Source organism: Cervus canadensis, chromosome 20, assembly GCF_019320065.1.
Source record: "Cervus canadensis isolate Bull #8, Minnesota chromosome 20, ASM1932006v1, whole genome shotgun sequence".
NCBI lineage: Eukaryota > Metazoa > Chordata > Mammalia > Artiodactyla > Cervidae > Cervus > Cervus canadensis.
This window is the reverse complement of record NC_057405.1, coordinates 53,676,532-53,692,260: the sequence shown is the minus strand read 5'-3', so window position 1 is coordinate 53,692,260 and position 15,729 is coordinate 53,676,532. Positions and strand designations below refer to the sequence as shown.

The 15,729-nt window shown below is 37.9% G+C and overlaps 1 protein-coding gene across 5 annotated transcripts in view; it reads left to right on the top strand.

Moving 5' to 3' along the window:
* The first annotated feature begins 1,679 nt into the window (after positions 1-1,679).
* Positions 1,680-15,729, top strand: part of HACE1 (HECT domain and ankyrin repeat containing E3 ubiquitin protein ligase 1) — a 117,510-nt gene continuing 103,460 nt past the window's right edge. For 2 of the 5 annotated variants that reach the window (XM_043439088.1, XM_043439087.1), the window contains exons 1-5: positions 1,680-1,985; positions 7,505-7,559; positions 8,612-8,701; positions 9,480-9,584; positions 15,628-15,703. In XM_043439088.1, coding sequence (XP_043295023.1) covers positions 1,910-1,985; positions 7,505-7,559; positions 8,612-8,701; positions 9,480-9,584; positions 15,628-15,703 — 402 coding nt within the window. In that variant the 5' untranslated portion in view covers positions 1,680-1,909. Of the gene's footprint in view, positions 1,986-7,504; positions 7,560-8,611; positions 8,702-9,479; positions 9,585-15,627; positions 15,704-15,729 lie in introns of those variants that run through there. The other 3 variants (XM_043439090.1, XM_043439091.1, XM_043439089.1) reach the window with 3 other exon arrangements.

Sequence of the window (15,729 nt, the reverse complement as noted above, 5' to 3'; positions counted from 1 at the left end):
GCCCTCACGAAGTCGCCTGGCAGATAGTCAAGCTAGTTAAGTTACTTGACTCTGTGGATCACAGCAAACTGTGGAAAATTCTTCAAGAGATGGGAATACCAGGACACCTTACCTGCCTCTTGAGAAATCTGTATGCAGGTCAGGAAGCAACAGTTAGAAATGGACATGGAACAACAGTTCAGTTCCAAATAGGAAAAGGAGTAGCTCAAGGCTGCATATTGTCACCCTGCTTATTTAACTTATATGCAGAGTACATCATGAGAAACGCTGGGCTGGATGAAGCACAAGCTGGAATTAAGATTGCAGGGAGAAATATCAACAACCTCAGATATGCAGATGACACCACCCTTACAGGAGAATCTGAAGAAGAACTAAAGAGCCTCTTGATGAAAGTGAAAGAGGAGAGTGGAAAAACCTGGCTTAAAACTCAACATTCAGAATACTAAGATCATGGCATCTGGTCCCATCACTTCATGGGAAATAGACGGGGAAACAGTGGAAACAGTGAGAGACTTTATTTTTTGGGACTCCAAATCACTGCAGACGGTGCCTGCAGCCATGAAATGAAAAGATGCTCGCTCCTTGGAAGAAAAACTATGACTAACTTCGACAGCATATTAAAAAGCAGAGACATTACTTTGCCAACAAAGGTCCGTCTAATCAAAGCTATGGTTTTCCCAGTAGTCATGTATGGATATGAGAGTTGGACTGTAAAGAAAGCTGAACACCAAAGAACTGATGCTTTTGAACTGGGATGTTGGAGAAGACTCTTGAGAGTCCCTTGGACTGCAAGGAGATCCAACCGGTCCATCCTAAAGGAAATCAGTCCTGAATATTCATTGGAAGGACTGACGCTGAAACACCAATACTTTGGCCAGCTAATAGGAAGAACTGACTCATTTGAAAAGATCCTGATGCTGGGAAAGGTTGAAGGCAGGAGGAGAAGGGGACGACAGAGGATGGGATGGTTGGATGGCATCACCAACTCGATGGATATGAGTTTGAGCAAGCTCAGGGAGATGGTGATGGACAGGGAGGCCTGGCGTGCTGCTGTCCATGGGGTCGCAAAGGGTCAGACACGACTGAGCGACTGAACTGAACTGAATGAAGGAAAAAGTATATTCTGCGTTTGCATTTCTTTGACTTTATGATTGTTTCAATCTGACATATGAAAATGTACCATTTCAAAAGTTCCTGTATCTGAAAAACCTACCAATACTTGCATGATTGAGGATGAATTTTTATTTTTTTTAAGAACAATTGTGCAAATCGCCAATCGGCTATATAATGGAGTTGAAGGGAGCTGCTCGCGTAAAACTTTGTGGAGCAGGAAAAGAGGGCGTGAGAACACGCTGGTATTTTCCCCAGAAGCTTGCGGGTACGCCCAGGTTGCGCACGGGTTCCCGCACACACCGCTCTGCCCCGGCGTCTGCGTGGTGGAGGCGTGGAGCCACGGGCGCAGCGAGCGTGGTGGAGGCGTGGAGCCACGGGCGCAGCGAGCGTGGTGGAGGCGTGGAGCCACGGGCGCAGCGAGCGTGGTGGAGGCGTGGAGCCACGGGCGCAGCGAGCGTGGCTCCACGGGCGCAGCGAGCGTGGTGGAGGCGTGGAGCCACGGGCGCAGCGAGCGTGGCTCCGCCCCGGGCGCGCGGCCCCAAACTACTGCTCCCAGAAGGCTGTGCGAGCCGAGAGGGAAGCGGCGGCGGCGGCCGCAGGAAGGGCGAGAGCGCCGTCTTCGTCGGCGGGTGTCTCCTCAGTCGTCGGACCGACAGCCCCGGACGGAGGACGCGCCCCGAGCTTTCCCCCCGGGCGAGCCGGCACCACCGCCCGCGGGACGGGCGCGGGCCGGGATGTAGGGCTCCGAGCGCGGAGGCCGCGGGCGGGCTGGGGGAGCGCGGAGGGCGCGCCGAGGATGGAGAGAGCGATGGAGCAGCTCAATCGCCTGACGCGCTCGCTGCGCCGCGCGCGCACCGTGGAGCTGCCCGATGGTGAGCGGGCCGCGGGGCTGGGGCCGCCGGCCTGGGGCCGCCGGCGGCGGGGATCGGGGAGCTGCGGGGTGTGGGGGCAACTAACCGAAAGCTGAACAAACGCCCACGTTCACTTTCCTTGGCAGGGAGGGGCCGGTCCGGGACCCCTGGCCACCTCTCGGCCGCCCCTCCCGCCCCGGGCAGGTGGAGTTTGTGGGAGGGGCCCGGGCCGTGCGTGTCCTGCCGCTGGAAGAAGCAGGACTTGAAGGAAGTCTCTCCAGACTATCGGTTAGGGGTTTCGGAGAAGGAGCAGAAATATCACCCGGATGGCGGAGACCCGGATTCAGAAGACAGCATAGTTGTTGGCCTTTTTCCATTCGCTGCCTGGAAATGCTGGAGAGGTGGGGTAGAGAGATCCCACCCCTCAACCCGCGTAGTGTCGTTTACTTTAAGCTGCTGAGGGTAGTTAAGCGGTCTTTTCTTTTTCAACGTGTAGAGCACCATTTTATTTTTACAATAAGCAGATAAATAAAAGGATGTCAAATATCAAACGTGTACTTGAAGTGCTTGTTTGTTTGCATGTGTACACTTTAATATGCATATCCACTTCTTCATTTATTCATAAGACAGGTTGGGGCTACGGTGCTTCTACAAAGGAGTAGGCATGATCCTTGTAGTTCAGTAATTTTTAGTTAAGTGTGTAAGAGTTCCTTCAGGATAGGTAGCACACACGTAATAAAAGGTGAGAAAGCCGTTTTGTTTGCAGCCTCATGAACGGTTCAGTGGTAGTGTGTGAGAGCCGTGCTGCCTCTAAGAGGCTTTTGATTGTGTACTCGCAACTGAGAGAAAGGGTGGCAATTATGGCTGGTGATTTGTTTTTCTTTTTAGTGCATTGTATTAGTTTATATCCGCCCCCGCCCCCGCCCCCGCCCGGAAACTTTCTTTGAATTGCTGCTGGAGCAGTGATTTTTAAGTTAGGGAAGGAGACCTTGGCACAGAGTCATCAGAGAAATGTAGACTGGGGCCCTAGGGATGATTTCCCTGAAAAGATTTTCCCTTGTTTCTACGTAAGATTCAGAACAGCAAAATTTGAGTCGACTGTTTCTGAAAAGTAAGTTTGTACTTGGTACTTTGCTAGTATAAAGTAAGAGACTGAAAATAATCCCGATGTTAGGAACAAGACTTTTGCCTTCAGCTTACTCTTTCTCTGTTTTGTTTCCACTTTGAGTCCATTTTTTAAGTGCTTACTCATTTCTCACAGGTTTTTTGGTGTCTGCTGCTGCGTGTCTAGTTTCATTGACAGCAATTTGTATTGCTCAGCTTAAGTCTCCATTTTTTTTTTTAACATAAATGTGACCTAGAATACTTGGATAATATTTCCTTGTTTTAAAGGTAGTATGTTTTCATTGTAGAAAATCTCGAAAGCAAGAAAAATAATCTATTATTTCTCACCCAGTAATAAACAATGCCTAGTATTTTCTTGAGTTCTTTCTATTATTATTTCTTTCTATACCAAATTAAGATCATACTGCATATAGTCTTTCGTTGTGCTTTTAGAAAGCATAACGCTTTTTATATCTTTAAACATGCTTAATGATTTTTTAGGCTTTCATATGATAATATGTAACAAACATTGAATCTAATTTTTTATAATAGATTTTATGAGGAACAGCTTTGATTTTTAAATCTTAGTCTGCCTTTATAATTATTTCCTTAGGATTATTACATAGAAGAATATAGATCTAATTATATCAACATTTTAAAGACTAAGCATCAACCTCTCAAGTTACTCTGGAACAGAAAGTTCCACTGACAGTCTGAGAGTCCCTGGACACTAGAGTAATGAAAAATAAAACTTTTCTGCATGTTGCTTACATTTGTTTTTCGTAGATTATAATGAATTTGCTCATCTTGTTTTAAAATTGTTCATCAATTTTATCCCCAAATTCTGATGAATCTTTTTGAATTCTTTGAGATTGGCTCTTTCAAGTGCGCTCGGGCAGGCATGTGTGCATGTGTGTGGATGTGTTACATCCAGATTGTTGTGCTTACATTTTAAGGGCTGAACAGAATTTCTGAGATCTATCTAAATTTAGGAAATAATCAAATATTTATCTTGCCTTGTTAGAATTCAGTTATTAATCATTTAATTGGAATAAATTATTAAGGTTGGCATTTTTAATCAGACTTCACTCTAAAGTTAACTTTGTTGCATAGGATTAAACTGCAGATATTTACTGAATTGGATACTGGGAGGACATATTTATGTTCCCTTGAGATGATGAAAACCTGAGTATTCCCACTAAATAATGGAGTGCAGGTATTAGGCAGGGCTAACAGGAATCTCGTGAGATAGGAAGTAAGGGGAAACGATGATTTTAGGGATATAGATTCTCAGTGCACTTTAAAAAGTTGGCTTATATTGTTCATTTATGTGGGAAAAAAAATCTTAAACTACTGCATTTACAGTGAATGTAATTTGTTTAATAATAGAACCTGAGCCCATTGAAGTATATGCTTGAATGATGATTAGGATAATTACCAATTAAAAAAAATTCTCTTCCATTTTATGGTTTGAGGAGAAAATTGAATATAGCATAGTGAATTTGAGCTTTCTGTTCTTTGAGGTTTTCCTTTAAATAGTTTTCTGAAACTATTAATAAAAATGGCCAGCCAATGTATCTAATAAAGTGAGAGAAAGTTTAGTCTTACCACTCTTAAATGAGAGAAAGTTTAATCTTATCACTCTGAACTTTCATTATATACCTAATTCTCAGGATTTCTTTATGAGTCTGGAGAAGGAAGCACCTGGCAGCAAATTTTATTCAGTATTTTCTTAGTATTTGCTGGAGAGTCTCCTAGCATCACAGTTGTGGTTCTATTTGTGTCTTCATACCTTTTAGTGTATGTAAGCTATATTTTTAAAATAAGGTTAGGTGTGACTTAAAAATAAGGTCTATATATAAATTTATCTAAATAAACACTGTAAATAAACCCATGTGAATTTATGATGTTCACTTAAAATTGTGAACTATCTTGTTATGTAAGTTTAAATTCACAAATAAGGGTATTTCCTGTTTATGACTTTATTATGGAGTGACTTAATTGAAATTGTCTTGATTTTGGGGGGCAAGTGTTTTATAAGAGAGAAAGAGTGTTGTCATGCTGAGGGAGGCTTAGTCCAGTGTTTTTTCAACTCCTCTTGGTGATAGGGAATGAGAATGATTTAGTGATTGCAGTTAGTATTTTGAAAAAATCGAAATAGAAGAGAATAAAACAGACTGTATTGTACATGTCAAGAATAAGTACTGTATTGTAGACCTTTTGGTTATTTATATGTAGTGTATACTGTGTGCACTGTAAAATTTTTACAATGGGGGCTTTGGAATCAGCCAGCTTTGAATTCCAGTTTAGGCACTTAACGCCACCATCACATACTTATTGCTTAACTAGTGCTTCAATTTTCTAATTTGCAAAATGGGGATAATACTAGTACCTACTTCATAATATGCCTGTGAGGATAAAAGAGATGATGCATTTGTATGTGAAGTGTTTAGAACAGTGCCTTGAAGATAATGGTTTAAAACATGTTGGCTGTTAGTTATTAATAGGATTCCTTGGTTATTAACTTTATTTTTATAGTGAAAGAACTGTTGCATTTGCACACTGGACTTGTGAAATTTACTGGGACTAAATTGTTCTTCATGTTCATACTCAAAAATAGTTAAAATAATGAACAAAAATGTGCAGAAATGGTAACTTCTGTTCTATAAATACTTCAAGATATATTTCTAAATGTTTTTTCAAGCATAATCACAATACCATTATTAGAGCCAACACAACAGTAATTTTTAATTCTCATCAAATACCCAGTTCATCATATTCAGTTTTCTCCTCTCAAAAATAAACAGTTGGTTTGTTTGAATCAGTATCCGGTCATAGTTCACACCTTAATTACATTTGGTTGACTCATCTCTTAGGGATTTTAGTAACTCTTCCTTTTCCTTTTTTTTTTTTTTAAACTTTCCATTTTAATTAATTTAGGCTTACAGAAAAGTTGCATAAATGCTGCTCAGTTCTTGTATACCCTTCAACCAGCTTCCCCTCATGTTCACATCTTATACAACTAAAGTACAATGATTAAAACTAAGGAGTTAATATTGGTGTATTGCTATTAGCATTTAAGATGTTTATTAGAGATATTTATTAGAGACATTACAGACGTTTATTAGAATGTCAGGAGTTTTCCTACTAATGCCTTTTTTTCTATTTTAGGATCCAATCCAGGATACCACATTGCATTTAGTTGTCATGTTTCCTTAGCCTCCCTTGAACTGTGATAATTCTAATTTTTCCTTGTCTTTCATGGTCTTGAGACTTTTTTAAGAGGACTGATCAGATATTTTGTGGAATTCCCCCTAATTTGGATTTGTCTAATGTTTTCCCATGAGTAGATTAATGTTAAAGATTTTTGGCAAGAATATTGTGAAAGTGATATGCTCTTAGTGGAAACTCAAGCACTGTGAAATATTGATATGTATTATTTCTGGTGATGTTACCCTTTTTGAGTTGATTAAGGTGATATCTGCTGGGTTCTCCACTGTAAATTCACTATTTTTCCTTTGTAATTAGTATTTGGGGGAGGTGCTTTGATATGCAAATACTCTTTTTCTCAAACTTTAACTCATTCATTTTAGCACCGCTGTTAACTTTTTAAGGACTAAATGGGATGTATCAGGGTTATTCATTGTAAATAGCTTATTAAAAAATGTGAAGCTCTAAAATGCATTGAATTGAGGAATGACCACTGCTGCTGCTGCTAAGTCACTTCAGTCGTGTCCGACTCTGTGCGACCCCATAAACGGCAGCCCACCAGGCTCCCCTGTCCCTGGGATTCTCCAGGCAAGAACACGGGAGTGGGTTGCCATTTCCTTCTCCATTACATGAAAGTGAAAAGTGAAAGTGAAGTCGCTCAGTCGTGTCCAACTCTTAGTGACCTCATGGACTGCAGCCTACTAGTAATATATAAAAATAAATGCAAACACTGGCTGAAATTTACATAAGTGTTGCATGAGATCATAGGTGTTACTGACTTTTAACTTCTTTTGAATCATTTCTGTGAATTCTATAAAAAATGAAAACATAAATTAAGTGATAAGTAAAAGTAAGACTTTAATGCTGTTTTATAAAAACTTCTAAAAATTTCTTATGTTACAGTATTGACACGAGGCAACTATTATGAACTATTATGTTCATATATTTAAGTTTTAAATTTATTTTAGCATGTATATCTTTGATATTCATATATACTTAAAATTCCTCCAAAATCCTAGTAGGTATGGTGAAACATTCTACATTTTTGCAAATAGTATGTGTAATACTTCTGGTGTTTTGCACTGTTCATAATTAACTTCCACTTCTTCTCTTAGTGTTTTATTTAGAGTTAAGAAAACTTTAAAATAGTCGTAAGTATCACCCTTTGGAAGAAACAGGAGATAAATTAATTCTTTTTTCTGTTTTTTTTTTTTTTTAATACTTAGATAATGAAACTGCTGTTTATACATTAATGCCAATGGTAATGGCTGATCAACACAGGTGAGTGCCTATTTCAGAAATTTATATTTTTTAAGAATATGAATTTACCTAAATGTTGCCTGTATAAACATGGACACAGAGTTTGGACATTTTGACCTGGGGCAACTTATTTAACTCTGTTATAATTTGCTGTCTGTGAAATAAGAAACAAGATTTTCCAAGTTCTTTATCAACTATAATAATCTATGGTTAGAGATTTTCTTTAACTTTTAAAAAATTTACATATTTTATTGAAGTATAGTTGGTTTACAGTGTTGTGAAGAGATTTTCTAAATGAATAGTCAGAAATTAAAATAACTATTTGCTTGGTTACTGACAGTGGAAAAAATTGGTTTCTGTTAGAGGTTACTTTACTACTGACCTTTGTAGCAGAAAGTTAGGCCTGATGGACAACTTATTCCTTAATATTTTACTATTTTGAAGTTCTTTTCTTTAAATATTCTTTTTATTAATGTAGCATTGACAGTTTTTTTTTAAAGGGCTTGTGTGAGATACAGTTGTCTGGCTGTGTGATGAGGTGTGACTTGTAACAGACAACTCTGCTGTGGTTAGCCATTGGGTAGTTTGGTATTATGAGGAGAAAGAGACACTGTATTTTGAAACAAGTTTAAAATATAAATGATTCTTTTTTTTTTTTTTTGCTTTGAAATTCCTGTCTGATATAATTAAAATGTTTGTCTGATTTTTCTTATTTGGCCAAAATTAATATAGATAGGCTCAACTTTCTGCAAAGGGAGCAGCCAGCCCAAGTGTCTTTGTTTCTCAAGAATCTAGTGGGAGCTGAAGCCAACTTAGGTGTCCTCAGAGCAGGTGACATAGTCAGAGTGGCAGATGAGGAGCCTTCAGCGCCAGTTTATAGGTGAGGGCAGTTGGATTTTGGATGATGCTGCACTGGCTGCCGTGCTCTGCTTAGAGAGTAGTGCCTTGTTTTTTGGCTGATGTGAGACAAAACCTTTTGAATAGTTGGTAAGGGTAACACTAAAGAGCTATTAATTTGAGTTATTATGTTTTTAAAAACTTTTTTTTAAACATTGATTTTTCTTTTTGCATAGGTCTGTTTCTGAACTACTATCAAATTCAAAGTTTGATGTCAATTATGCATTTGGACGTGTGAAAAGAAGCTTGCTTCACATTGCAGCAAAGTAAGACTAAATATTTTGGATTAAGCTATGGTCTAAAGTAATGGTCAGCAAGCTTTGAAGCAATGTGATTCCATAGTAGTTATGGAGAGATGAGAACAGATAGCTCAGGGGTTCTTTGTCTTATTGAGGCCACAGTGTGCCATGCTTGCATCCTTTCTCTAGATAGTTTTTTAATTTTGGGATTGGACTCAAGTCATGTCTGATGTTTTCGCTTGTCCTAGATCAGATTAGAGGAGGTTGGGCATGGCGATTATCTTTCCTGGATATACTTAAGAGGGTACATTCATCAAAATTTTACTTTTATTCCACCAATGTAAGATTTTATATGCTAATTGCATGTGAAGTTGTTGGCTTTATACTTTTTTCTTAGGTGTGAGAATGATTTTTATTCATAATGTTCCAGTGTGTAATTAATCAGTTTGTTGATATCACCTTTTAAGATTTTAGGTGGTGCTAACTCTCCCTAAATAAAATTGATTTTTCAATATAAATTTGGCTTCTGGAAGGCCAAAAGTTGAGAGTATTATATGATTTCTTTTATATGCTAATGCTACTTTATTTTGTTTCATATGAACTTCTCAAATACTTCATAGATTTCGTAGTAGAATGTGCCATCTTGAAAGTAGAGGTTATTTACTCCTTGTGACAGGAGTTAAATTGTAGGTCAATATGGACCCCCAAAATAATGTGTTTAATAGAGCTTTTTGTTTTTTAATTAAGCTTTGTCAACTATGGCTGTAGGTTAAATGCATCTGAATTGTTCTTAATATTGTTTTAGTTGTGGATCAGTGGAATGCTTGGTTCTGCTTTTAAAGAAAGGAGCAAATCCTAACTATCAAGATATTTCGGGCTGTACACCTCTTCATTTGGCAGCTAGAAATGGGTAAATATTTTTTCTTGAGTAGCTTAAGTTGGATTATCAGTTATGACATAGGAAAGCACTCTGCCTTCATTTGGTAATTTTTTTCCCCCAATATTTGCCTTGGGAAGAGGGTCTTGGATTATTATGTTATCCTTTTAAATAACTATAATAATATCAATAATTTATTAAGTTGTTCACTAATATTTTTCTTCTTAAATATGTGTTTATCAGAGTTTTAGTTTTACTTATAATGACATTTTTTGAAAAGCATAATTTTCACCTCTTTGTTTCAGTGTCCTTTTTCCTGCTAGTCTTTTGCCACGTCTGACTCCATAACTTATTTTCCAAATTGTTTAGTTAATTTCATTAATGCAATTAAGGACAGAATAAATATATTTTACCTAGTTTATAATTATTTGTGAATGAGCGTACTAACTCATTGTATGCTGTTTTAAACCCTACTGTACTTTTTTATGGATTTCTCCTTTTTTGTTGAGAATTTCACAGTCACATCTGTTTCTGCCTCTACAATATTTTTCACTTCTTAAAATTCTCTTGGACTGAGAAACTGGACCAAAATGGTTGGAATTATGTTTACAATGAAAATAAGTAGTTTTTGATTCAGAGTTTAAGGAACTTTCAGAAAACTTCTCTTTGAAAAATATTTCTATGTGTTTATTCTTTTGATTACTCTGGAAAGTATTTTTGTTGCCTGTTTTGAACTGAAATTCTGGGTAGTTAAGGTGGCTGCCTAAGTGAGATAGATATGGGGCTAAAATTGTCCACTTTATCAATGTGAAACCAAATTTTTTCAGACAAGGATTAAAGTGAAACCAGTAAAATAAGAATGATAGTGATATCTAGGTTGAACATGGGAGAGGTGTAGTCTTTGACCCAGTCTGGTCTGTTCCATTTCCTGATTTAGCATATGAACCAGTTTAGTTGTCCATGTTGTGAAAGACAACATGCTGGTTAAGCAATTGGTTTTTATCATAATTGGCCACATTAGGTATGTTGTGGGGTGTCAGAGCCAAGGTTAGAGTAAACAGTAAATATAGAGCATTGGACTTGGAAAGAATCGGACACGACTGAGTGAACGACAGCAAGAGTAAATCACTGGTTCTTTTGCTGCACTGATCTCAGGTCTAGATCCATTATCCTATGTGTTGGTAGGTTAGTGACAAAGCTCTTTTTAGAAGTTGCGTATAAAAAATTGTCTCAACAACTGTAAATGGAAGGACAGGTTGGTGCACAGCAGGGACAAAACGCCTGCTCCTGCTGTAGTAGGGGACTTTGTCATTTAGGAGACCGTTGCTTCCCGCCCCCCTCCCCCCTTTGTTGAAGTATAATTGGCAAATAAAATTATAAATATAGTGTACATCATGATTTTATCTATACATTGTGAAGGGATTTCTCCCATCCATCACCTCAAATATTTATCTTTCTTTTTTTGGTGAGACATTGAATTTGGAGACCATTACATTTTAAAGATGAAAACATATGACATATTATTTCATAATTCATATGGCAAATCAGTCAAGAGAAAAGGAATAAGAGTCCATAACCCTTACATAGCATCTAACTTGGATGCATTTCGTTCCTATAAAGATTACTTTTGATATTCAGTACATAACTATTTTGTTTTTTATTTACTAAATGGGTGCCTTGTACAGCTTAGGGGCACCTTGTTCAACTTAAAAGCTACTTGTTCCTGTAGCTTTTGATGGTTTCAGAAAACGTTTTTTGGTGTGATTTCTCTACAAGTTCAAGTTTGTTTAGACTGAAGCAGAAGTCATAGGTGAATTCTGCACCTCTGGCTGGCCCATCTGATTTGTGGGATTTTTTGTTTTGTTCCCTCATCTGTCATTGTCAGAAAGGTAGAGTATTTCTCTTGGCCAGCTTTAGAGTTTCTATCTTCAGTCATCAGTGCTGGGTATGTTAGTGCTAGATTGCCTTCCTTTCTAGTGGAAGACCCCTTAAGTTGCCTCAGAGCACTTGGATGACTGGTCCCTCTGTCCTTCGGGTTACCATAAACTTATAATTGTTGCAGTATCCAGGCAGGAAAGTTGTTGCTTCCTGTACAATAGGATCCAGCATTGCTCATGATTGTATGAGAATTTTAAAAGAGAAGACTTAAAAATTATTGTGTATCTTTAGGTTGCGTATTGGTCAGTTTTGAAACATTTTTTCACTATTTTTCTTGAGCTAGATTGTGAGCTCATAAAGGGTAGAGCTCATGTATTAGTTAATATTTTAGCTCCAACCTAAGCAAAAGAGGTGAGCACTTAATGGGTCTTTCTGATTTACTCAAGGTTATGGAAAACAGTAGTGATGATTGTTAAGTACCAGAAAGGATGTATTTCTCTCGTAGTGCCCTGTACCTTTTGCAGTTCATTTTGGGAGGGGGAGCATTATGTTTTGCTGCTTCTCTTCAACAAACCTCTGCCCTAAACACTTCTTTGGAACCCTTTCTCTGGCACAGTCCTACCTAAGTGTTTATTCTGACAATAGGCCAGTGGTCCACATCAGGCTTCTGAATAGATTTTAGAAGTCCCACATTATGGATGCCATCACACACACACACAGGCATAATTTAAACAATGTAAAATTAATTTTAATAGGATTTTGTGGTCTGTTGCCTCACAGTTATGAAGATTTATTTCCTAAGATTTTCATAACTGTATTTGATGAAAAAAATTTGTAAACGTTTAAACTTTTAAGTTTACTGAGAGCTTTACTTTCTTTGATTAAAGTGCTGATTTTAGTTGAATTTAACTTCATTTTAGAAATAGTCATAACAGGAAAAGTAATTTGTTTTCTTTTAAAAGGTTTATTCAGTTAATAGCAATTATAACTATTATATATACAGAGGATGAGACGGTTGAATGGCATTGCCGGCTTGATGGACATGAGTTTGATCAAGCTCCAGTAGTTGGTGATGGACAGGGAATCCTGGTATGCTGTAGTCCATGGGGTCACAGGTTGGACATGACTGAGTGACTGAACTGATAGCTTATTATAAGATTGAATAATTAGTAATTAGTTAGCTATGCTTAGTATTGAGTTGATTAAAGAAATGTGATAGGGTATGAAGAAATTTATTATCAGAATAAATAGTTATTATATTACATGTATCATGTATATTCTGTATATACTATATATTATTATATATGTATAGCATATTTGCAAAGGGTTCCTGGACCCAATTCTAGTGTGTATATGTGGAGGGGGGCAGTTGTAGGCTTCATCAAACCAACAGGCAAGTCTCAAATGACAGCAGTTTCCTAAAAGTCAGATCATATCTAACACTGTGATGTACCTTCAGGTAGAAGCAGATTCTGTTGGTCAAGGGCTCAGTCCTATAGACCACTCTCCACTTCAGACGCCAGTTGCCAGGTCAGTTTCAAGTAGTTCTCTGACTGATTGGCTACAGATTGGAGGTTCTGCCATCCCCTTCCAACTCAGGATTCCTGTTGAGAGGGCAGGTTGTAACTAGTACTTTTGACCAACTGGCTAGAAATCAGTTTCCCGTGATCCCTTTCTTGGGCTTGATTAATTTGCTAGAAGGGCTCATGAACTCAGGAAAATTTGTTTACTTACTAGAGTACCGATTTTTTTTTTTTAAATTGAGAGTATTAAAGGATATGAGTCAATAACCATATGAAGAGATAGACACACTGGGTGAGGTCTTGAACAAAGAGATTTGGGCATGGTCGCAGGTAGAAGCATTTTGGTTCCCCTCCATGAAAGCTCTTCCTGAAAGGGACAAAAAATTGTCCTTTTGGGTCTTTGTAGACATCATTACATAGTCATTATTGATTTAAATCATTGGCTGTTAGCAGCTGATTCAACCTCTGGTTGCTATCCCCTCCCTGGAAATAGGAGTGGGACTGAAAGTGCCCTCTAATATGTGGTTGATTCTCCTGGCAACCAGCCCCCACCTTTGGGTGGGATTCAAAAGTCACCTTCCCTGAAAGGTTTTCAGGAAAAGAGGCCCATTGCTTTGAATTGTTTAGGGTTTAGAACTGTAAGCCAAGAAGTGTGGATTAAGACCAAGTAAATATACAAATATATATAAACATATATTCTTACTATAAATCACAGTATCTCAGTATTCACATTAATACTACATGTACTATATATAGTGTGTGTGTATATCACTTTGTTTCCAAAGCATGAGTTTTCATTTAATTATTAATGAAGCAGAAATTGAGATAAACACTGAAGAGTGAGGAAGAATGGAACAGGCTAGGAGAAAACATTATGAGCAAAATGATAGGCAGTTCAAAAGGCGGCAACATACTTTTGTAGGTATGTCTCCAAGTAAGATATACAGGTGTCCAGAACAAGAAAAGATGCTTAATATCCCTAATCAGGGAAATGCCAGTTAAAACTACCATGAGACACCAACTCAGATTCATTAGTATGGCTGTCAAAAAAAAAACATGACAAGTGTTGATGAGGGTGTGGAGAAATTGGACCCCTTGTGCTCTGTTGGTGGGAAAGGGAAATGGTACAGATGCTCTGGAAACTAGTTCATTGCTTCCTCAAAAATAAAAATAGAATTATACTATGATCCAGCAATTCCACTTCTGGGTATATACCCTCCAAAATTTCATGCAGAGTCTTGCAGAAATATTTGTATACTTGAATTCATAGCAGTATTATTCATAATAGCTAAAATAAAGGAACCTAAGCATCCATTTGCACATGAATGGATAAACTAAATGTGGCATATACATACAGTGGAATATTATTCAGCCTTACCTAAGTGCTAAGTCGCTTCAGCTGAGTTCGACTCTGAGCGACCCTGTGGATTGTGGCCTGCCAGGCTCCTCTATCCATCGGATTCTCCAGGCAAGAATACTAGAGTGGGTTGCCATGCCCTTCTCCAGGGGATCTTCCCAACCCAAGAATTGAACCCATGTTTCTTATGTCTCCTGCATTGGCAGGCAGGTTCTTTACTACTAGCACCACCTGGGGAGCCCCTTAAAAGGTAGGAAATTCTGTATCCATGTTGTATGCTGCAACATGGATGAGCCTTGAGGAGATTATACTAAGTGAAATAAGCCAGTCAACAAAAGACAAACTGTATGATTCCACTTCTGTGAGACATTTAGATAAGGGCAAATCGTAGAGATAAAGTGTAGAATAGTGGATGCCAGGAACTAGCAGGAGAGGGAATGGAGAGTTAACTGTTTAATGGATACAGAGTTTCAGAAAGCTGATAAGTGTTCTTGAGATGGATGGTGATGGTGGTTGCACAACAATATGAATATACTTAATATTGCTGATCAAGTGATCAGATGTTAGTTGCTCAGTCGTATCTGACTCTTTGTGACCCCATGGACTGTAGCCTGCCAAGCTTCTCTGTCCATGGAATTCTCCAGGCAAGAATACTGGAGTTAGGTAGTCATTCCTTTCTCCAGGGGATCTTCCTGACCCAGGGATTGAACCCAGGTCTCCTGCATTGCAGGCAGATTCTTTACTGTCTGAGGCAGCAGGGAACCCTAACATCACTGAACTGTACTCTTAAAAATGGCTAAGATGATAAATTTACGTTATGTGTATTTTACTACAGTAAAAAAGCTGAAAAAAAATTAAGTGGGTAAGGGGATGAATAGATAGCCATTTTATTAATTTGTTATTTTTACAACTCATTTTAAATATTATACAATCAAGAATATAGGATACAGCATTCATTGAGACATCATTTTACTCTGTCCATTCCACTTCCATTAGACTTATGAATGTCTTAGATTTTTAATGAAGATTACTATTTCAAGTATTCTGTCAACACTAGAAATTTCATAGCATTTTGAATGATGAATTTGTCCCAATGGCATTAAAACCTCATTGTGCCTTTTTTAAATCCTATTATCTTTGAATCATAGAAACAATATTGTTTCCTGTGCTACATTTATTTATTGAAATATTTATTTAAATATTGCAGATACAGGTTATTTGCTATCAATATTGAGTGTAGTTAATATTTCAGTAAAATAATTTTCATTTGTTTATTTTTTTAGTAACAGTTGTCTTTACTGTCTCTTTTTCTTTTCAGGCAAAAGAAATGCATGAGTAAATTATTAGAATACAGTGCTGATGTCAACATTTGTAATAATGAAGGTCTTACTGCAGTAAGTGCTAAGAGTTTTTGTCTGAG